The sequence below is a fragment of the Beauveria bassiana genome (genome assembly GCF_000280675.1).
Source record: "Beauveria bassiana ARSEF 2860 unplaced genomic scaffold BBA_S00051, whole genome shotgun sequence".
Lineage (NCBI taxonomy): Eukaryota > Fungi > Ascomycota > Sordariomycetes > Hypocreales > Cordycipitaceae > Beauveria > Beauveria bassiana.
The window spans coordinates 89,257-109,149 of NW_007930886.1; the positions used below are offsets into that span (position 1 = coordinate 89,257).

A 19,893-nucleotide genomic window follows, 5' to 3' on the forward strand; every position below is an offset into this window, starting at 1 on the left:
ATATGTGCGGCGCGGGCGGAGACATAGATGGACGGGCGATCATGTGATCGGTATTGCGTGGAATTGCCCACGGAAGGCTGTCGGAAGTGATGTAGAAGAAATGGCAATTTTTTACGAATATTTTGGTTAAATAAATGTCATGTAAATTGCCCTTTTCCGCGCGTTAAAAAGACCGTCATTGCCCGCGCAGAGGGCTCTAGATGTCTCATCGTCATGGACCAAAACCCAAATCTCCGAGTTTAGCGACTTCAACCCCAGCACATAGTATTGGTCTTTTGTCGGGGAATCTCGCTGTTCGGCATCTCGCCTAGACTTTGGCATTGTCAAAGTTTATTACGGCAACGACAGTCGGAGCCGCTATAGCTCCGCAGCGGGGTAGCTGCTTGGCTTTTGACTTGCGGCCTCGTAAAAAAAAGACAGAAACGACCGGTTTTAGGTGGCGACCGGACTCGGGGCATAACGCCGCCATGACATAGGTAGCTCACTCGTCGCAGCTCCCAATCTGTTTTTAAGTCTTCATCTCCGGCCATCGCGATTCAATCATCCTCTTCAACTTTTTTTTTTCATACCCATCTACGTTTCTACCCTTGACACCGTTGATTCTGGTCAGAAAACACTATGGCGTCTACCGTAGGCAAGGCAAGTCGGCCCTGCCCCTCATTGTGCACGAATTACCCCTCTATTGGCGGCGGCTCGGTGCCCATGACGATGCCATTCGTACAAGCTGCGAAAACTGACCAGAGCGACAAAACAGACAATCACCTGCAAGGCTGCGGTCGCGTGGGAATCCGGCAAGGATCTTACGCTTGAGGACATCGAGGTCGCTCCCCCCAAGGCCCACGAGGTCCGCGTTCAGATTCACTACACTGGTGTTTGCCATACAGGTACGAGCGGCATTTGACAGAGCGCGCCACGAGAAAGAAGCTCACTCTGGGAAACAAAATATAGATGCGTACACGCTCTCCGGCAAGGACCCCGAGGGTGCCTTTCCCATCGTCCTTGGACACGAGGGTGCCGGCATCGTCGAGTCTGTCGGCGAGGGCGTCACCAATGTGAAGCCCGGTGACACTGTCGTCTGCCTCTAGTAAGAAGCCCGCGTCTGTTGTTGCCACGCCGAGAAAAAAAAGCGCCATACTCATATTGTGACCTTGACAGCACCCCCGAATGCAAAGAGTGCAAGTTTTGCAAGTCGGGCAAGACCAACCTCTGCGGCAAGATCCGCGCCACCCAGGGCAAGGGTGTCATGCCCGACGGCACCTCGCGCTTCAAGTGCAAGGGCAAGGACTTGCTGCACTTCATGGGCACCTCGACCTTTTCGCAGTATACGGTTCTGGCCGACATCTCCGTCGTCGCCGTCCAGCCCGACGCTCCGCTGGACCGCACCTGCCTGCTGGGCTGCGGCATCACCACCGGCTACGGCGCCGCGCGCGTCACCGCCAACGTGGAGGAGGGCTCCAACATTGCCGTCTTTGGCGCCGGCTGTGTCGGCCTGTCGGTAGTCCAGGGCGCCGTCATCAACAAGGCGGCCAAGATTATCGTCGTCGACGTTAACCCTTCCAAGGAGGAGTGGTCCAAGAAGTTTGGCGCCACGCATTTCGTGAACCCCAACGACCTCAAGGGCCAGACGATTGTAGAGAAGCTGATTGAGATGACGGATGGTGGCTGCGACTACACGTTTGACTGCACTGGCAACGTCAACGTAATGCGCGCGGCCCTCGAGGCTTGCCACAAGGGCTGGGGCGAGAGCATCATCATCGGTGTTGCTGCTGCCGGTCAGGAAATCTCCACCAGACGTAAGTTGTTGCTCACTTGGATTTTTTAAAGTGATTTTTTTTTCTTTTTGCTGACCATTTCGCAGCGTTCCAGCTTGTTACGGGCCGTGTGTGGAAGGGGTGCGCTTTTGGCGGCATCAAGGGTCGCTCCCAGATGGGCGGTCTCGTCCGCGACTACCTCGACGGCAAGCTCAAGGTCGACGAGTTCATCACCCACCGCAAGACGTTGGGCGAGATTAACAATGCCTTTGAGACGATGAAGGACGGCGACTGCATCCGCGCCGTCGTCGACATGCAGAAGGTGTAGCCAGCCTAGCCCACAAGTCGATGGTGTAATAAATGTAGCATGACGGATGATGATGAGAAAAGTAATCAATTGAGACAATGTACGTGCTTTGTGTTGTTGCAATGTGGTGAATAAGGTGAATGTAGGCGTAGTGTTGCAAATGTGTGGCGCCTTGGCTGTTAAGTACTCGGTCGGACTGGCGCTGACCTTGATGGCCATCCGGCCATGTCAACCCCGAGCCGCGACCGAGTATGACGCTGAAATGGCCATCTAATAAATGACACAGGGGGAGAAGGTCGGTAGAGCAGGCGTGAGAGTGAAAAAATCCGGAAAAGAGACAAGAACGAAAATGTGTAGATTCACTCCGTCGATGAATCTCTGTGCATCTGCGATAGGATGGAGCCACCCGGAGCGTCCTTAGCCGGGCCACTGCTTTCGCGTCAAGTTTCTACAATGCTCTTGTGCATCTTGATCTAATGCTATGTATATAACAGACTGCTTCGGCTGGCTGATTAGATTTTTTTTTATTTTTACTTTTATTTTTAATTTTATTTTTAATTTTTTTTTACATTTAAAGGGTGACATTCCAATATCGTCTCCGAGACTAGCCCATGAACGTGGAGATCAAGCAGGCAAAAACTGCCCTTCATGACCTATCCTCCCCGATTCTTGTAGTGCTCGTCTATGAGTCTATCATCATGGATTGCTATGCTGTCTCTTGGTTAGCTAACGCCGCTGACGGAAGTATGTTTCTCACATTTTCACCCGCTCTGTCTTGTCCTTGATGAGGCATGTATTCACCGATGATTGATACCCATGCCGCCGTTGCATTGTTCTCAGGAGCGGACTAGGCCCGCGTTTCCCCTTTGCAATTTGCACCTCCTGTTGAAATGTTGCCTTTTGCCTCTACGTCTTGCTTAGAGCCTAATGTCACTGGTCGTATTGTACCAAGTGTGCTGGGCTTCCGCCTTTACCTTGTTGAACGACAATAGAGTTCTCAGGCCTAGCAGACTATCGTTTTTTTTAAAATGCTACTAAGATTCAATGCGTGCAAGTATCATTTATGCAAATTATTATTATTTTTATCGATACAGCAGATATGCCCGACGCCACTAGATTCCTGCAACCCCGTGTTAGTGGCAGCTACCATGTCATCTTATAACCCACATGTCACCGAAATCGGGTGAAAGGGGGGGGGGGTCACAATGAATTCACTCTTCTTTCGGCGAAAAGCAACACTTGCTACAACTCAAACCTGCTTTCCCTGAAAAAAAAAAAAAATAGCCTCGAAAAATGCTGCCAGCAAAGAATGAATTACCTCGCGCCGAACGCCAAAACGTTGCGTCACGGCTCGGCCTCCAAGTCCTCGGCAATCCAGCCATTCTCACAACCATTCTGCAAACAGCAGGGCTTGACCACCGCCGGTCAGCAGACATTTGCAGCTCCCTACCAGAAAGCAAATACCAGTCACCGCTGCAATGGCCGCTGCGCAAAAAGCTCGTCATCCTCACCGGCCCCTACATTGCTGCCGCCCTTGCCGCCTACTCGGCCGGCGCCTATGCGCTGGCCTCGCAGCCGCTGCGGGCGCGGTGGAACGTCACCGAGACGGAGTATGCGGTCGGCATCACCCTGTTTGTCAGCGGCTTTGGATTCGTGCCCATGGTGCTGGCGCCGGTGAGCGAGGCGTACGGCCGGTACTGGGTATTCGTGGGCGCCGGGGCCGTCTTCTTGCTCGGCACGCTGGGCTGCGCGCTGACGGCGAGCTACGCGGGCATGCTTGTGTCGAGGTTCGTGACGGGCATGGGCGCGTCGGTGTTTGCGACGCTCACGGGCGGCGTCGTCAGCGACGTGTTTGACCGGGATCATCGGAATACGCCAATGGCGCTGTACTCGCTCATGATCATGGTCGGCACGGGCTTGGGACCGCTGGTTAGTGGCTCAATGGTGGATTCTCTGGGGTGGCGCTGGATCTTTTACTTGCAAATGATTATGATTGCTGCAACGTCGGCAGTGATTCTGGTGCTGTTCCAGGAGACGCGAGGAAATGTCATTTTGGCCAGCCTGTGTCACGAGCTCAACAAGAAGATGGCAGAGAATGATGAAACATGCCAGCTACGCTTCCATTCCGACGTGGTCCAAGAGAAGCTAGACATGGGTATAATCTACCGCAGTTTTGTCTTTCCACTACGATTGCTCATTTCTGAGCCCGTTGTCCTCTGCTTTTCGCTGTGGGTATCCTTTGCATGGGCCATATTGTACATGCAATTCAACAGCATCGGCATTGTCTTTCGGAGCGTATATGAGTTTTCCAGCCGCCAAGTCGGATTAGTCTATGTTGCCGTTGTGGCCGCATCTATTCTGAGCGCCGCCATTGCCATTGCGCAGGATCCCGTGCTGCGACGAATCTGGCCGCAGAGAAGCACCTCCAACACACCGGAAAGCCGACTTTTATCCACCAGCGTCCAATCCGTGCTTCTTCTAGCCGGGTTATTTTGGTTTGGATGGACATCTAGGCCAGAGATACACTGGATATTCCCCGTGCTGGCCATTGGCGCATGCACCATGGGCATCTTTAGCATCTACCTCGCCGTCTTCAACTACCTGGCCGACACATATGGGAGATATTCATCGTCGGCTCAGGCAGCGCAGAGCATGTGTCGCAATCTCCTGGCGGGCATCTTTCCGCTATTCACGCACGTAATGCTGCGGAATCTGACGTATCACGGCGCGGGGAGTCTTTTAGGCGGCCTTGGACTGGCGTTGACGGCCGTGCCGTGGCTGCTGAGCTTTTTTGGGCCCCAGATCCGAGCTAAAAGTCCGTTTGCAAAGACTGTGATGGAGTAATGAAGACAGCACAGGCAGTCATGATGCAACGCAGGTTGGGGCAAAGGGCAATCAAGATAGTGTTGGAAGCATCTTTTCTAGTCCATACTTGGGCCGCCAAGCTTTCATCACTCTCTGACTTCCATAAAACCCCACAATGTACCATCAGGCTCCTTTGCTTCAATACCAGACCCATCAGAGCGCGCTGATATTGGTTTGAATCCGAACCAGAACGGGCTCTGGATGCGATATCCGTTTTGGCGCTTGATGAGTATAAAATTTTCATCCCCTTTCTGTGCAGTAGCTCGGGCAACAAAGTTCCACCAAAAGTCGTGACCAAGATATTTATTTTCAGCGAGGCTGCGAAACCCGATGAAGCCGTCAGTCTCGGTACAGAGCCACTTCCAACGCTCAGGAATAGGTTCACTCATGTCATATTCAATGACATTGTCAAGGATCAAATGGCCACCTGGGTGGCAGGCCAAGACTCGGTCGTAGGTCTTGTCAACGATGATGAGGGTATCGCCAGGCGTCGGGTCGTGCATGTGATTGCGTTTCACAGCCTCTTGTAATTCGAGCCACACTCTGATGGAGGAATTCTCCTCGGATTCGGTATTGGGAGTAAGCAAGCCGTTTTGCGTCAGATCCGGTGTGAGGTTTGATTCGATGCCATCAGCGTCGGTGTATTGGGACATAGTTTGGCCAACGCAAACCAGAGTGAATGATGGAAACAGCAGGATGTGTGCCCAGACACCCAGATTAATTGTAGAACTTGCTACGCAGGCTTGCGGGGTATGATGACCAAAACAAGGTCGTTGATCGGCACCAGGCGGGGTGATTTCGTACTAGTACGAATAGTTCGAGCAGCTACGCAATCCAGTTCTATCATCTTACACGTATCGAGAAAATATATAGGCAATTTTCCAAAAAAAAAAAAAAAAAAAAAAAAAAAGAAATAGAAAAATAAAAAATAAAAATAAAAAAAAGACCACAAACTAGATTGATACCTCAATGGTCATTCTCTGTGTTTTCATTTTGACCAGATGAGTAACATGGATGCTAGTTTTCATCGTTGAGTGGCAACGGGGTGTCCAAACACGAAAACCTGATTTCCCTTCTCTCCTCGAGGATAGAAGAAATAGTGCTAGTCGGCAGGGAGCTCTAGAGGCGACACTTATTAACCCCTGCCAAGTCCATATAACTCTATCTGTACTCCGTAACGAAAACGTTAATGAAAGGTCTCCCGACTCGCGGTGCTAAAGTGGGTCGACGTTTACACAGCCCAAAGCTAGTTTGCGTTCGCGGTAAGACCCAGCCCTACAGTAACCAGTCTCATCATCATCAAACTGGGCATCACCGTATCACTGTTTATCTCTCCCGCTATTTCGATAACCTCTCAGAGGCGTTCGTGATTGTTCTCGGCAACTATTCAACAGCCGTGACCGTCTTTCTACAAAACGGCATTCGTTTCTCATGACCAAGTAAATCCACCGTGATCGGGCGCGCTAAAGATGCAGCTCAGCGTCGGTCCATTTCTCTGCATCTGTATGCTTTTGTTAGCGGTGAGCAAAACCGGCAGCCCAAATGAAAACGAAATTTCGTGACGCGACACTGACTGGTCTGGATGCGCCAGTTCAGTATCATGACAGAGGCTGTCCAGCGTGGCGATATTGAGGAATATGTGCGCCAATTCCGAGACCAGATTCTACTCTACGACGGCACCACCCCAGGTCACCAAAATGTCACGGCGGCATTTCTGCCCGCCGTGCCGGCCGCGAACCAGGATATATCGCGCGCGGTAGCGTTTGCGCGTCGTGGCGATTTGGACTCGGCTCGCGCAATCGCCGCACTCTACGCCTATGCGGTGATTGAGTACCAGGACATTGGCCAGGGCCGCAACCGTGACTACTTGATACTGCGTGAGGAGCTCGACAGCAACGGCCTTGGCAGAAGGAACTGGGGCATGTATATCTTTGCGAAGACTGGTCCAAGAGGTGCTTCCTACGGCACGCCAATCTCGATTCAGGTCCCCCACCCCGTGTTTGACAGGAACACGCCCGAGCTGGGTATCAGAACATTTGTCGAGACCAACGCAGATTCTTTCTTCATTGCCGGCATCTATCGGTATAGCACCGAAGCTTCGAAAGAACCGTCCACGTGGTCCAACGCCAGCTCTTCTGACATGGCCCACAACGAGCACAGCTTGTTCCTCCAATTAGCAGAGGATTTCACGCGGCCGGCTGCATTCAACTACTCTCGTGGGCAGAGAGCCACAACGGTAATACAGATCCATGGGTTCGGAAACAGCGACATGGAAGACGGCAAGTGGACCTACAACCCCAAAAGCTCATATCCCCAAATTGTTCTCAGCAATGGTGATAAGTCGCTACGAGGGAAGCGCGTGGCTATCCTGGACCGCCTATCTCAGGAGTTTTGGAAACGTGCACCGAAAAGTAATCAAAGGATGACGACGGGGGTTTACAATGGCTGGGAGTACAGCGATCTCGGGGCGACTGGCAATGTTGTCGGGAGGCGCATTCGCGCACGAGGCGACGGTTCTACCTTTATCCACATTGAGGCCGACCCGTCTATTCGGGTCACTGATGGATGGGCCAAGGCGCGGAATATCGATGCGCACGCAGATCGCGCAGAGAAACATGGTCGGGTCGGCCGCACGTTGCGCCTGGTTCTAACGGCCGAGGACGGGCCGCCGCACTTGATTGCACAGAAGCTGTAGCGGATGGAAGTGTATCGAATCTACGATTGTATACTATAAACCTCCATGATCAACTCTATATACTCCTCTGCAAATGTCATTTTGAGATCGAATGGTGTGAAAGGCCTCCATCAAGCCGCGGAAATGGATCCATGCAGCAATCATGACGGCAACGTGGAGGATCTGGTGGCTGGCGCCAAAATTATCAAACGTGTAGGGAACCCATCTTTCAGGTATCTTGTTTGGTTAGCAGTGCACACGGTCGAGTTTGATCAGGACACGTACTCTTGCAGCATAGATCAATGCGCCCACGAGATTGGCCGTTGCCATCCAGCCCATCCACACCAAGGACATGCGCGACTTTTGCAGCTCCCACCCGTGAAGGATTAAACCATGAACTACAAAGATGATGGAACTGAGGCCAAACCCGGCGTAGAAGCTGGCACGTATCTGTCTGTATTCGGGTGTGACAAAGGCGGGGGTGAGTGTGAAAATGGTGCAGCAGAGTGCTGTGCTGGTCGTCTATTTGTGGTCAGAGAAAGATAGAACAAAAATCGAAGGAATCGAAGAAAATTACCATTGTCCAATACATGATTCGGAGACTGTGATTACAGATGAATCCGTAGTATATTGTTGGGATGCCCGCTCCCCACATCAGCACGAGGATGCCCAAGTAGTCGAGTTTATTGCAGAATCGTGAAACGTCGTGACTATGATTCCATAGCACATGGAATCTAGTCATGGGTTAGAAAAGGTAGATTTTTACTTTTTTTTTTTTTTTGTTTTCTTGCTTCAATGTCTCACTCACATGGTTGAAAAGATGAAGCACACAGCGACGCCTACGCAGTAAATGGAGACAACGAGCACATCTTCCTTTTGAGCGTTTGGCTGCCACGGAAAGATGTCGTGATGGAAGTGAAAAGGAAGCAGTAGGAAAATTAGTGCCCCGAAAAGGTGAGAGTATGTGTTGACAGTCTGGTTGTTGACATATAGCAGCGAAGTAAACGAAGTCCACGCTGAGCCAGATGTTGGCCTAATCAGGGATCAAAAGGTCAGTCTCCATGCTGGCTGAGAGGGAGAGAGAGAAAGAGAGATAGAGGGAGGCCAGTCAGCTTACCTGTAGCCAGACAGGATATGCTCGTTATCTTGCTGCCAAAACGGAAGCTCGTGGAAGAAGAGCAGCCTTGGCGTCTCGAGCCATGTCGCGCGGCCGTATTTCCGGACAGCCTCATGGCTGGGCGGCGGGGTTACAGGGGCGGACGCAACCTCTGTGGCCATGACGGATATGGGTGAGTTTTTCCTGAGCGACATGACTGGCAAGCCCAAGCTGAACCTGATACTCTTCGAAACGATCGTGTAGGAGCAAAGAGGGGTTACTACCAAAGGGTGAAGTTTACTGTTATGCATCAGCAAGGCTCGCAGCCTGCCGACGAGAAAAATCCAAACTGCATGAGGAGATTACACCTCGGCCTCTTTGCCGCCCAGCGGTGCTAGGTACAAAATCCTTGACAGGCCCCCCATTCCACCAACGACAGTCCCTCCACAGCCCTCCTATTGACTTTGGACAAAGCGAATCCTTCGAATTTTCAGGGGGAGAACAAGAAGCCCTGTCTTGCCTGTACGCCTCCTGTGGCGTCCAAAGAAAACAACGCTGTAACCGCCTGAGTTGCTCCGCTGAGAGGAAGAGGGCCTGAGGATTCTGTTGTCCCCGCTGGAGCTGAAGGGCAACGGCCGCGGATCGGCCCGGCCAAATTTTCGTCTGATACTTACCTAGTGTCTAAGGGCCAGCCGCCAGCCGCCAGCCTAGTTAAATCGGAATGAGGGGGGAATGGGGACACTAACCTCTTTTTAATACTCGTTAGTCTCTGAATTTATTTAGTGTTCCCCTTCTCTCTAGTCTATTTCATGTTAGTGCTGCAGTTTATCTCGTTGTTTGAACATTATACTACTGGCCTTAAGAACTTTGTTTTATATTTCTTTGTTTCTGCGTTTTTCATCTGTTGAGTCGGTTGCGCCATGTCGATTGCATTGCACAGGCCGAGTACTCTCAATTCCACACTTGTTGGGTATGTTGGTGAACCCAACGGTCGTGGTACACTCTCATTATTGTTCTCCTGCGTCTTTACTCTATCTCTCTGCGTCTGGTCGGCAATGCATCTTAACCTACCCGAGCTGGATGAGAGCCCCTCCTCATACTCATATAGATATTTCAAATGGAGTCTACTGGGGCTCTTTGGGCCCGAACTTGTGATATGGGCTGCATGGAGGCAGTACATCTCTGCTCAATCATTGACAAAGATCATTCGCAAGGTAAGCCATATCTTGCAAAATTCGGTTTGCGAGCTTGGGCTTACAAATTGTCAATAGGATTTGGCCACCGAAAGTGACGATATCCGAGCGCAGCAGTGGACCATGATTCACAGCTTCTACACCGGAATGGGTGGATTCGTTTTTGATTTGACGCCCTCCAACGAAGAGAAAGGCTCTCCGTTTATTACAACCCATAAGCGCTTGCACGTTACACCACGTGGCATCCAGCTTCTAGCCAAATGCGGCCTACTTCCCTGCATCACGGCTGGTGATATCACGGATAAGAGCAAGACGGACTGGTCGGGCAAAGCATTCTGCTGCCTACAAGTCTCTTGGATGGTGATACAAGCGATTGCGCGTGCGGCGACCGGCCTACCCGTCACCCCACTCGAGACCAACACCATCGGCCATGTCGTTTGCGCCCTCATCAACTATACTCTGTGGTGGAATAAGCCTCGCTGGGTCAAGGAGCCTACTGTTCTCCGCGGCGGGTGGACCGAGCCACTATGTGCTTTCATGTACATGTCTAGCCAAGTAAGCGCTGAGAAGCGGATAGATCGCGACCTCTTGCGTGACTTTGGCGTCAAAGCCGAGATGACGTCCGTTTTGTACTTTCCTGGCGATGGCGACGGCGACGACTCCCACAAGAAGTGCCACATTCATGAGCAGTATGCAATCGCCATGGATCCCCAGCACGATCCCATCTTACAGCCATCAGACGGCACTGTTCAGTTCCACTCCATCCCTGTACCCCTGAAGGGAGCATCAAGTCTCAAGATGGGACGCAGGCGCGCGCACTAAGCCGCCAGCACAGAATCCCAGGGAAGAGGTCCTGGAGCCCTTTCACGCCAATGTCAGACAAAGGCGATGGGACTTGGCTTGTGAAGCAATCCAGAGATACCCAATACTAAAATAGCGTCCAGAGCCCAAGGAGCTCAATGAGGATGAATTGCGATACCGAGAAGCGTTGCGGCTATACCCCGAAATGCCTGAAACGATCAAGCAGCAATTTCAGCGTCGATGCGGTGTCTCCGATTCGAGAGCACCGGCTTGGCAGTGCGAAGGGCTTGTGTGTCGCTCTGAAGAGCTCGTCGTCGAGCGCCCACGGAATTGGCCTGGCGATGACCTCGTGCGCAACATGCAGGGTCACCTCATGGGCCTCGTCTTGTGGAACGCCAGCACCGTCTACGGGGCCATTCACCTGGCAGGTTGGCATGAAGCTTTTCCGACAGTCCTGGAGTCATGGTTCTGGAGAGTATCAGCCATGTATATCATTTTTAGCGGCCTGCTATGGTCATTCCTCAACCTTCTTGGACACGTTTCTGGGCACGTCTGGTGGTATTGGTATGAGATACTGGCTGGTGGTGTCCGCCGACGCAGCCATGTCGTCATTTACGTTTTGTGCTGCATTGGCGGAACGCTTTATATTGTTGCTCGTGTTTTTCTAGTGCTCGAGGCCTTCATTTCTATCCGAGCGCTCCCTGCCTCGGCGTATCAGTCGCCCTCCTGGGTGCTGACAGTACCGCACATCTAGCAAGGCCGCCAACTCGGACGTAACTTGATTCAAGCATCCTCTGAAAATGACAATCTCGAATTTGACGTATGAACCAAGTTTCCACTCCGGAAACGGCAGCATAAAGGGGCAATTAGGCCTTTCTGATATCAAGTCTAAATAGCATTTGGCTTTTTTCTTCTCTTTGCCAGTATCTTGCCTGATGAGCGCAATGACGTCAGACAACACCAATCGAACAAAATGATGATCAGCTCTGCACCATGGATCGTGGCCACTCTAGCCAATGCGACCACTCAACACCCAAAAAGTCGACCAAAGATCTTAAAATAAAATCGCCGGCATCGCCAATATGCCACAAATGTCGACCGTGGTGCAGCAGCACCGCATACCAGCCCATAATAGCAGCCGCTTCAGGCCGGTGCTGCGCAAGTAAATCAATAAATTCCTCTGGCAGATAGATGTTCCAGCTAAACAGCATCTGATACGAATTCTTGCCCGACACGGGCCTGGTCAGCTCATCGAGGCCGACTTGAAGATGATACACGGCGGTGCGGCACGATTCTCGGGATACAGGGTCCAACCCTGGGGTTATGGCAATGAGCCGCAGGAGCTGATCGAATTCATGGCCGCGTGCCGCTTGATGCGCGCTGCGCGCCCCCCATTCGAGCAGAGGAGCGAGGTCGGACTCGAGCAGGCTCGACCAGGACACGCCAGAAACGACGGCGCGGATCCCTCTCTGAAGCTGCGCGCACTGCACAAAGCTGTCGAGAAACGCGGCAAAGTCGCCTTGTCGCGTGTTGTTGAGCGTGTCCACCAACGAGTGGCGAGAGAGAAGGGACGAGAAGAGGACGGCGGGCATGCATGCGTCGCTGGTGAGGGGCTGCGAGGCGCTGAACCCTTCGATAGCCTTGGTCTGCAGATTCAAAGCCTGTCCGTAGTAGAATTGGAACTCGCTCGGATGCACATGGGCGAGGTGCCGCGCCGACAAGGCCAGGATCTGATGAAGCAGATAGGGCGTCTCCAAGGCAACTCGCAGCACGAGCTCAGTGCCGCCCTTGGCGAGATGGTCGGGAATCTCGGGAACGGCTGTGGGTAGCGAAAAGTGAAGAATGAGGCGCATGTGATGGATATTCACAGACGCATCCGGACCCGACGCATTAGCAGATGCGAGGCTGTGCTCAGGCGACACGGCCGAGGCGCCTTGCGCCGGCGTACTCGCTGCGCTGACGATTGCATCGGTAGTAGGGCAAACGGTTGGTGAGAGATTCTCAGGGGGGCGAGGTGTCTCTGTGCGAAGCGTATCCGGAGTCGATTTGCGAGCTTCCACGCGGCCTTGTCGTGCTTGGGGAGGTTTGCGACGCCGTATTGCTGCGTATTCGCAGGTCCGTTCCACCACGACGCAGTTGGTGCACTGCGGCTTCGTTTCGTCGCACTGGTCGCTTTGTCAGTGACGCGTTGATATACGCCTGCTGTAGTCTCACTTTGATATGCCGTCGTTTGCATTCGACACAGCCGTTTCTTGATTTTTTATGTGATTTTCGCGTCATTAGGATGTACGCGCCGTGGTTTTCAAGAGGTAGAAAATACGAATCCGCGGAAGAAGCACTAGAATTAGTAGGACTAGTGGGTCTGCGGGGAGTATGAAAATACGGCGTGTTTAAGGAAGGCTGTGCTAGTGAGAGAGGCTAGGACGGCTGGCTAGTCGTTTCGGTTATTATGAGGTTATAGGAAATGTCATTTATTAGTTAGACTTATTTATCCGTTTTAATTATTTATTCCTTTTAATTAGACGCGGGGTACGGACGGTAGCGCAAAGACATCAAAATATATAGTAGCTTGGTAAGTGTACTACTACTACTTTGGTGTACATTTTGCTGGTAGACGTATGTAGGAGGCTCTGCAACCTGAGTTCTTCCTCGACTGCTATGCTACGCTCGCAATGATCCGCACAGATCTCGCTAGTCGACTCCCCTTTTTAACGCATCTCGCATGTATCTGCGCATCAATCACATTGACTCCTCCTCTCGTATTAACGGCGTATTCAAGGATGGTGCTAATTGCCGGTTTGGGAGGGATTGCCCCGCATTTACCTTTGCGTTTAAAAACTTCCGCGTATTCACGAACAGAACAGAGAGCGAACACACGAGGAGAAAATAAATAAAAATAGAATCGTCGCAGTTATAGTCAATAAAAATCAATCTTGGTCTCCATAGAGACCTTTTGCTCGACATGTATTAAAATGCGCCGACCTGCTGTTCCTTTCCTTTGCAACTTGATCAACACACTCGCAAAGAACCTGTCCCCTGCCGCCGTCCAAGACCGAAAATGCCTACACTCGAGCTTCACAACGGTTATCCGCTATGGAAATACATGCCAAATCGTCCTGCCGCCATCATTTTTATCGTGCTTTTTGCGTGTGCGACCGCATATCACACCTTCTTGCTCTTCAGACATCGGCACTGGTTCTGCTTGCCTTTTGTCATTGGCGGTTTCTGTAAGCCGTTCCTTGACAGTAAACCCTCTCACCAATAACTGACCAAGTGCTTTCTAGTCGAAGCGATTGGCTATATTGGGCGCTGCATCGCCTATGACAGCACAGGCGAGCTGATTCCCTACATGCTCCAGTCCATCTTTCTCCTGCTCGCGCCGATCCTCTTTGCCGCGTCCTTGTACATGACCCTTGGCCGCGTGATCCGCTCAGTAGACGGCGAGAAATACTCCATTATTCGATCGAAACGCATCACTGCGATATTTGTCACGGGCGACGTTGTCAGCTTCATGATCCAGGGCGGCGGGGCGGGTATTCTGGTCAAGGCGGACTCTGCCAGTAGCAAAAACATGGGCCAAAACATCATCATTGGCGGCCTCATCTTCCAGATTCTCATCTTTGGCATCTTTTGCGTGGTTGCGCTGTCCTTTCACCACCGATTCACCCGCAAAGGACTTGTCAACTGCTACCTGGACATTCCCTGGCAGTCGGTCCTCATGATGCTCTACGCGACCTCTGGACTGGTCATGGTCCGAAACCTGTTTCGCGTGGTAGAGTACGCCATGGGCGAGAATGGATACCTCCTTTCGAACGAGTGGTGCGTGTACATTTTTGACGGACTCCTCATGTTTTTCGCCATGGTTTTGTTTGGCGCAAGATACCCCAATCGACTATTTCCCATGAAACGGTCGAGCCCAACAATGGTGCCTCTGAATGCTTACGAGCGGTCGGAAAGAGACGATGCAAAGTCATATGCCTAGATTCGGCTACTGAGATTTATGGGTAGTCAAAAGTCAGATTAATACCGAAGCGCAGGGAGTGAGAATTAGATTTGAAGTTTTAGATAGTAATCAAGGCCTTTTATCAAGAATGTTTTACCACGGCTCCGTGTGCGCCCGAATACAGTACATCTAGATTAACTAACTATTTCTTCTACATTTTTTAAACTATTTATTAGCTTCTTCTGGTGCGTAGTCGTAGCGAATAAACACAGCATCAATAATGAGCGAGCGCTTGTTTTTTTTTTTTGTCCACCCCTCTGGTACTCTAGAGCCAATCATGACAGGCAGTGACAGGCAACCATGAATGAGCTGCAATTCGTCCGTCCCTACCTACCGGCAATTATTTCGGAGCAGGGCGGCTGGGGGCCGGGCGCCCGGGCCAGCACCGGGACGGGAAAGCTGCCGGGTACGACGGATGGTAGCACGTCCGGTCAGCGCCTCGCTGCCACGCCACCTCCATGGATGAGAAGTATCCGTAATGGCATACATGCATAACTACAGCTAATCAACCGCGGCTGTACTGGTGGGCTAATGTTTTGCGCTACGTGCTCAACTTGGTAATGTGGGGGATGAATTGTTGAGGGAAAACTAGATGCATTATACCCGGCCTCCGGCTTGGCGGCATGTCAGACGAGGCGCACGCTCTTTGGAATTATGGCCAAATTTATAACCATTTCGGTCCAAGATCGGCCACAATAGGATCAAGGTACGGAGCGATGGCGCGGCATTCGGCGGGTCGTCGCGCCCAGATGCGTCGATCTCCTGCAAGTCAGTCGCCACTGAATCATCGACAGCACAGGTCGCCAGTTTTTTCATATTTTCAGAGCAAAATCATACCTCGTAACTACGCCATGGAAAATGATTTATTCCAAGCCAGGCAGCATTTCTCTCGTGAGCGCAATTGCCGGGAAGAAACCTATCTAGCAACACAGAATTACAAGGGTGGCCGGGGTTAGAAGCTGACTGCTTTCCTACATTGAGCTGATGAGGCTGCTGAAGATGCGCTCATTCTTGAGACATGCGGAGAACGTCTCTTTCGGAGTTATTGAAGTTTTATGTCCGCCCTCCTGCAGTATTACTCACACTACTGGTCATTGCTATTGCAGATGCACATAGACTGAGCGAACTGTGCACACATCTCCTTGAAAGTGCCACGATTCCAGCGCGGTTACTCATAACTATGATGGTCAATGACATATTAATTTCCAGTATATAATGTGGGTTGGCATCGTGCAGTGCAATGACGTATTGTCAGTGTCCATAAATACCGTCGGACAAGGCTCGTGGCCCGCATCTAAACGTATCTGCCAGACTTGACAGCCCCGGCCGGCGGGTCAAATTACTTACCGAATCCTTTGCACTACCCATGGCATACGAGCTTGGTAGCCTGTGATGTAATGCTAGCACCGCTCTAATGCCGTCAGCAGATGTGTGCCGTGTTTCAAGTCGGATCATCGGTGGCTGCTGATTGATATGTTTTGAGAAATCGCCGACCCTAAGCTGTCACTTGTATGGAAACGTTAAACGAACGAGCCGACACTCATAAAAGTATAAAAGGGGAGCTATTCTCCCACGAAATTGAATCCATCATCATCACGACGCAATACAACAATACAATCATAACCAAAATCATCTTCTTTGACTCACTATCAAACCACCTCCTGAATTCAAGATGCAGTTCTCCACCATCATCTTTGCTGCTGCCACTCTCTTCGCCGCTGGCGAGGCTTGCAAGTGCTTCACCGGCGCCAACATCAACTTTGGTGCTTCTCGCAAATGCTGCTCTCAGTCTGGCGGTCGCTGGACTGGTGACGATTGCGCCTTTGCCGGTACCGGCGGCAACCTCGGCAAGTTCAACAGCTGCTGCGGCCAGAACGGCGCCAACTCGGACTGCGAGTAGATTACTCTGCCATGTAAGACAGCAATTGCGTTCAGACAGTGGACATGGTATTATTGCACTTGCTAACATTCGGATTAAGACTACTGTCGATTCTTGCGCGAGCTCTTGACGTCACTGAAAGACTACAGTGGCTTCGCTACAGGTGCAATCGATAATGGAATGTTGAGATACGGATACGACATGCTATTATTGCTATCAAAGATGTTCGCTTCAGAGTTTGTGCAGAGATGGCAGTGTATGGCACCGTTTGACAGGCCTTATGGTAGACTCAGACATCTATAAATGAACACGTGGAGGAACTACTGACCAATTCTGGTGATGTAATGTGCATGCGGACCTTGACAGACAACATGGCTGAAGCTATTTATACCCTCACTTCGCCAGCTACCGTCCGCGGTAGCTCGTGCATTAAAGTTTACGATATTTATACGACACATCATTCAGTTTACAATCAACATATGATTCAGGCCTAGTTGCGACCACCCCCTTCTATACCACACGACTGCTTCGATCGTCGCTCAAACAAAGAGACAGACAGCAGGAAGGATTCTCGAGGAATAGATGTAGTTTACGATGCAAATCCAGGATTACAAAGCGTACATGGCTCAATTTATCTAGTCTGTCATGTTTTGGTGGTCTCATGTTCGTGTATAGCTTGCGTTTCTGTTGCTTGTCAGAATGCTTTCTGGATCAAGGTGTTTCCAGGTGGTGCACCCCGTGGTGTGTTGCACTCGGTAGAGTACTTTACTGACAGTTTGCGGTAAAGTGATAACACCCAGAAGCACCCTTGGTTGGGTTCGGCATGCCGGGCTTCCATTCCTGAGCCTTTGTTCCATCTGGGCACACTTGACCCTCCAAGACCTCTAGTTTATATCCTGTTCTAGGGCATTGCCTAACTTGAACTGTCGTTAAACTTGGAGTTGGTTCGACGGTGTGTGTCAGAGGCGCTGCGGGTGCGGGATCGTGGTCCTCAAAGCAGGAAGAGCTGCTGTTATATTTTCCCCAAGCAGACTGACCATGAGCATCAGATATCGTCACCTGGCTAGGCAAGTCAAACCCTTTGCAAAAGATGTCAGTGCCGCACAGCTGCTCAAGGAAGTAATTCGCGGAGGTAAATTGCCGACAGCTTTCGTCAGGGGCCGTACGCATCGTCCATGGAAGCAGCTCAGTATAGGGTTCGTTGCTTTGGGGGTCGGTTCGCACCGACAGGCACGTAGCTGTGTCAGCATACTTCTCGCCATTCCCAAACTCGTATAGTCTTTCTTGGCAGTACAAGTTGGTCCCACAGTAGCTCTCTCGATGCTCTTCGGCGCTGCCTTCGGTGTTACGTCGACATCTCTGCTTGGCCAGGTCGATATTCCAAGGATCGGGGAAGAATGGTAGTTTATGCGTTTGCCTCACGGGCTTGCTAGGTATCCATAAACGCCAGGGCCGAGGCTGGGTGTCGCTCCCTTGAGAGGGGCTGCGGTACTTCTTCCATAGACCATGCATGCGATCGATTTGGCCGCGTGTAAACTCCGACCTGCAAGAACTATCGCTTGTCATTAATGGATCATCTATTAACATTGGGGTGTTTGGTACTTACTCTGCTGAATAATCCATAATGTTGTGGATAGGGTCAAGGCCATCCCTACCAGGGCAAGAATTGCGATTGATTTGACAGCCGCGAGAGGCATTAGCTGAGGCGGGTGTATCGTCAATAAAATCACCTTCGCCGTCACAGCCGCCCTCAAAGGTGTGAGCTAAACCAATCCAGTGACCGACTTCATGAACGACCGTTAGGCCTTTGTTATAAAATTCAAAGCTTCCGCCAGGAACTGTACCCGCTGCTATCCTTACACCATCCTGCAACGGATATTGTTTTAGCAGATCAGGAGTCGGGCTCTCGCCACCCAGAATCAGGCCAACCTGATCACTGATGTGTTTGACGAAGTAGATATTGAGAGAACTTTTATCACCCTTGTGGTAATAGGAGGCGCCCTGTGGATACGAGAAGGATGTTAATCGCTTATTAGAAACCCATTCTATATCTTGAACGATGAAGGAAAAGTTTGCCGGCTGAAAGTGAGTATTAAGCACATCAAGCTGCTTTTTCAACGTATCTAACTAGATAGAAGATTAGCTTAACCGAGCATAAAATCAGAGAGCTCCCGTTAGGAGATAGTACACTCAAAAGTTCTTCCGCTGATGGTGAGAGCACATGTATATACACGTCAATATATACTTGCGGGTGCACAGTTGACTGGTTTTTGCGGGCCAGTTCGCGTTCCGCAGCAGCAAGGTTTCTGTGAGTGGTAGCCAGCTCATCCTCCATGGCCACTATAGGAGCCAAAAGAGCAAGCCAGAAACTGGCACATAAGATAAAAGGAAGCATGATGAATTGACAGTTCAATGAGTACTGGCATGACATAGCAGAGGAGGGATCATTGCGAGAGCTTTAAGGGCGGCAGGCAAACCATTCGGTGATTTCTGTACTTCTAACTTAACGCCGCTTACTTTATACAACCTGACCATGATAGGAAGAGATCAGCCCATGAGTACTGAGTGATATAGGCAAGTCTCGTATTCTAGCATTAGTAAACAAGGAACATTGAGGTATTCATATGGCTGAGAGCACCCATGTCTGCTAGCTTAGAACAGGGGTCGGTTTTTGCAGTAGGGAACAGATACCAAAGAGGCATACATAACTTTGCACGGCTGTACGTCGGGCTTTCAGATCAAGGGAGGAACTATAGTATGTTAGTAATATACCTTGTCTCTTTCCTCTCCTATTTGTCTACCTATCTGGTGTTGTAAGGAAGTTTAGATGTATAATCCCTCACCTAGTTTATATAACCATAATAAATAAAGTGATGATCAATACTATACTCGGCGTTTGCCGATGACACCTATTTGATTGTATATAACGCCTTGTGGACGATATCCACACCGGGAAATAGATGGTCGCCGGAATAGCCCTCGGGCACTATGTAAGTTGCACGATCTGACCCACCGAAGTAGGTGTAGGGCGTACCTGAGTATCCTGATCATTAATCTCTTGTTGCTTGCTTGTAGTTCACCCTCTAGCTAGCTCTTCTTCTACTTTCATCATGATGAAGCCTTTTACATCTTCCTCTTTTATAATATATCCTGTTAGTTGTATCATAAGCTCTTGTAATGACGTTGATGTAGATCTCTTCGCGCGGTCCGTGATAGCTACCGCGGTTATTTATTTTAAGGGGCTAAGGGCCTACGTAGTACTGTAGAATAAGGATACTAGGTCTATCAGGAAAGATAGTCTCTAGGCTATATTATAACTTTATC

At 50.8% G+C, this 19,893-nt stretch overlaps 10 protein-coding genes across 10 annotated transcripts; 6 read left to right on the forward strand and 4 right to left on the reverse strand.

The window, feature by feature from the left end:
- Positions 1–618: 618 nt before the first annotated feature.
- On the forward strand, positions 619–2,079 carry BBA_09355 (glutathione-dependent formaldehyde dehydrogenase; the record flags this gene model as incomplete). The annotated part of the gene is made up of 5 exons (XM_008604452.1): positions 619–630; positions 755–884; positions 949–1,084; positions 1,156–1,793; positions 1,859–2,079. The coding sequence occupies 5 exons, from the start codon at positions 619–621 to the stop codon at positions 2,077–2,079; spliced, it is 1,137 nt and encodes a 378-aa protein (XP_008602674.1).
- A 677-nt stretch (positions 2,080–2,756) lies between these two features.
- Positions 2,757–4,902, forward strand: BBA_09356 (Major Facilitator Superfamily protein; the record flags this gene model as incomplete). The annotated part of the gene is made up of 3 exons (XM_008604453.1): positions 2,757–2,802; positions 3,153–3,190; positions 3,343–4,902. 3 exons carry the CDS (start codon positions 2,757–2,759, stop codon positions 4,900–4,902), a joined length of 1,644 nt encoding a protein of 547 aa, XP_008602675.1.
- A 107-nt stretch (positions 4,903–5,009) lies between these two features.
- BBA_09357 (uncharacterized protein) lies at positions 5,010–5,576 on the reverse strand (the record flags this gene model as incomplete). Its single annotated transcript, XM_008604454.1, has 1 exon — positions 5,010–5,576. One exon carries the CDS (start codon positions 5,574–5,576, stop codon positions 5,010–5,012), a length of 567 nt encoding a protein of 188 aa, XP_008602676.1.
- Positions 5,577–6,505: 929 nt separating this feature from the next.
- On the forward strand, positions 6,506–7,618 carry BBA_09358 (uncharacterized protein; the record flags this gene model as incomplete). Its single annotated transcript, XM_008604455.1, has 1 exon — positions 6,506–7,618. The coding sequence occupies one exon, from the start codon at positions 6,506–6,508 to the stop codon at positions 7,616–7,618; it is 1,113 nt and encodes a 370-aa protein (XP_008602677.1).
- A 33-nt stretch (positions 7,619–7,651) lies between these two features.
- BBA_09359 (hemolysin-III channel protein Izh2, putative) lies at positions 7,652–8,908 on the reverse strand (the record flags this gene model as incomplete). Its single annotated transcript, XM_008604456.1, has 5 exons — positions 7,652–7,834; positions 7,883–8,119; positions 8,175–8,331; positions 8,406–8,630; positions 8,715–8,908. The coding sequence occupies 5 exons, from the start codon at positions 8,906–8,908 to the stop codon at positions 7,652–7,654; spliced, it is 996 nt and encodes a 331-aa protein (XP_008602678.1).
- A 705-nt stretch (positions 8,909–9,613) lies between these two features.
- BBA_09360 (uncharacterized protein) lies at positions 9,614–11,441 on the forward strand (the record flags this gene model as incomplete). Its single annotated transcript, XM_008604457.1, has 3 exons — positions 9,614–9,907; positions 9,965–10,654; positions 10,824–11,441. 3 exons carry the CDS (start codon positions 9,614–9,616, stop codon positions 11,439–11,441), a joined length of 1,602 nt encoding a protein of 533 aa, XP_008602679.1.
- Positions 11,442–11,667: 226 nt separating this feature from the next.
- BBA_09361 (Putative Zn(II)2Cys6 transcription factor) lies at positions 11,668–12,967 on the reverse strand (the record flags this gene model as incomplete). Its single annotated transcript, XM_008604458.1, has 2 exons — positions 11,668–12,852; positions 12,902–12,967. The coding sequence occupies 2 exons, from the start codon at positions 12,965–12,967 to the stop codon at positions 11,668–11,670; spliced, it is 1,251 nt and encodes a 416-aa protein (XP_008602680.1).
- Positions 12,968–13,745: 778 nt separating this feature from the next.
- Positions 13,746–14,669, forward strand: BBA_09362 (RTA-like protein; the record flags this gene model as incomplete). The annotated part of the gene is made up of 2 exons (XM_008604459.1): positions 13,746–13,914; positions 13,972–14,669. 2 exons carry the CDS (start codon positions 13,746–13,748, stop codon positions 14,667–14,669), a joined length of 867 nt encoding a protein of 288 aa, XP_008602681.1.
- Positions 14,670–16,362: 1,693 nt separating this feature from the next.
- On the forward strand, positions 16,363–16,590 carry BBA_09363 (uncharacterized protein; the record flags this gene model as incomplete). The annotated part of the gene is made up of 1 exon (XM_008604460.1): positions 16,363–16,590. One exon carries the CDS (start codon positions 16,363–16,365, stop codon positions 16,588–16,590), a length of 228 nt encoding a protein of 75 aa, XP_008602682.1.
- A 744-nt stretch (positions 16,591–17,334) lies between these two features.
- On the reverse strand, positions 17,335–18,964 carry BBA_09364 (metalloprotease-like protein; the record flags this gene model as incomplete). The annotated part of the gene is made up of 3 exons (XM_008604461.1): positions 17,335–18,112; positions 18,176–18,696; positions 18,815–18,964. 3 exons carry the CDS (start codon positions 18,962–18,964, stop codon positions 17,335–17,337), a joined length of 1,449 nt encoding a protein of 482 aa, XP_008602683.1.
- Between the last annotated feature and the right edge of the window lie 929 nt (positions 18,965–19,893).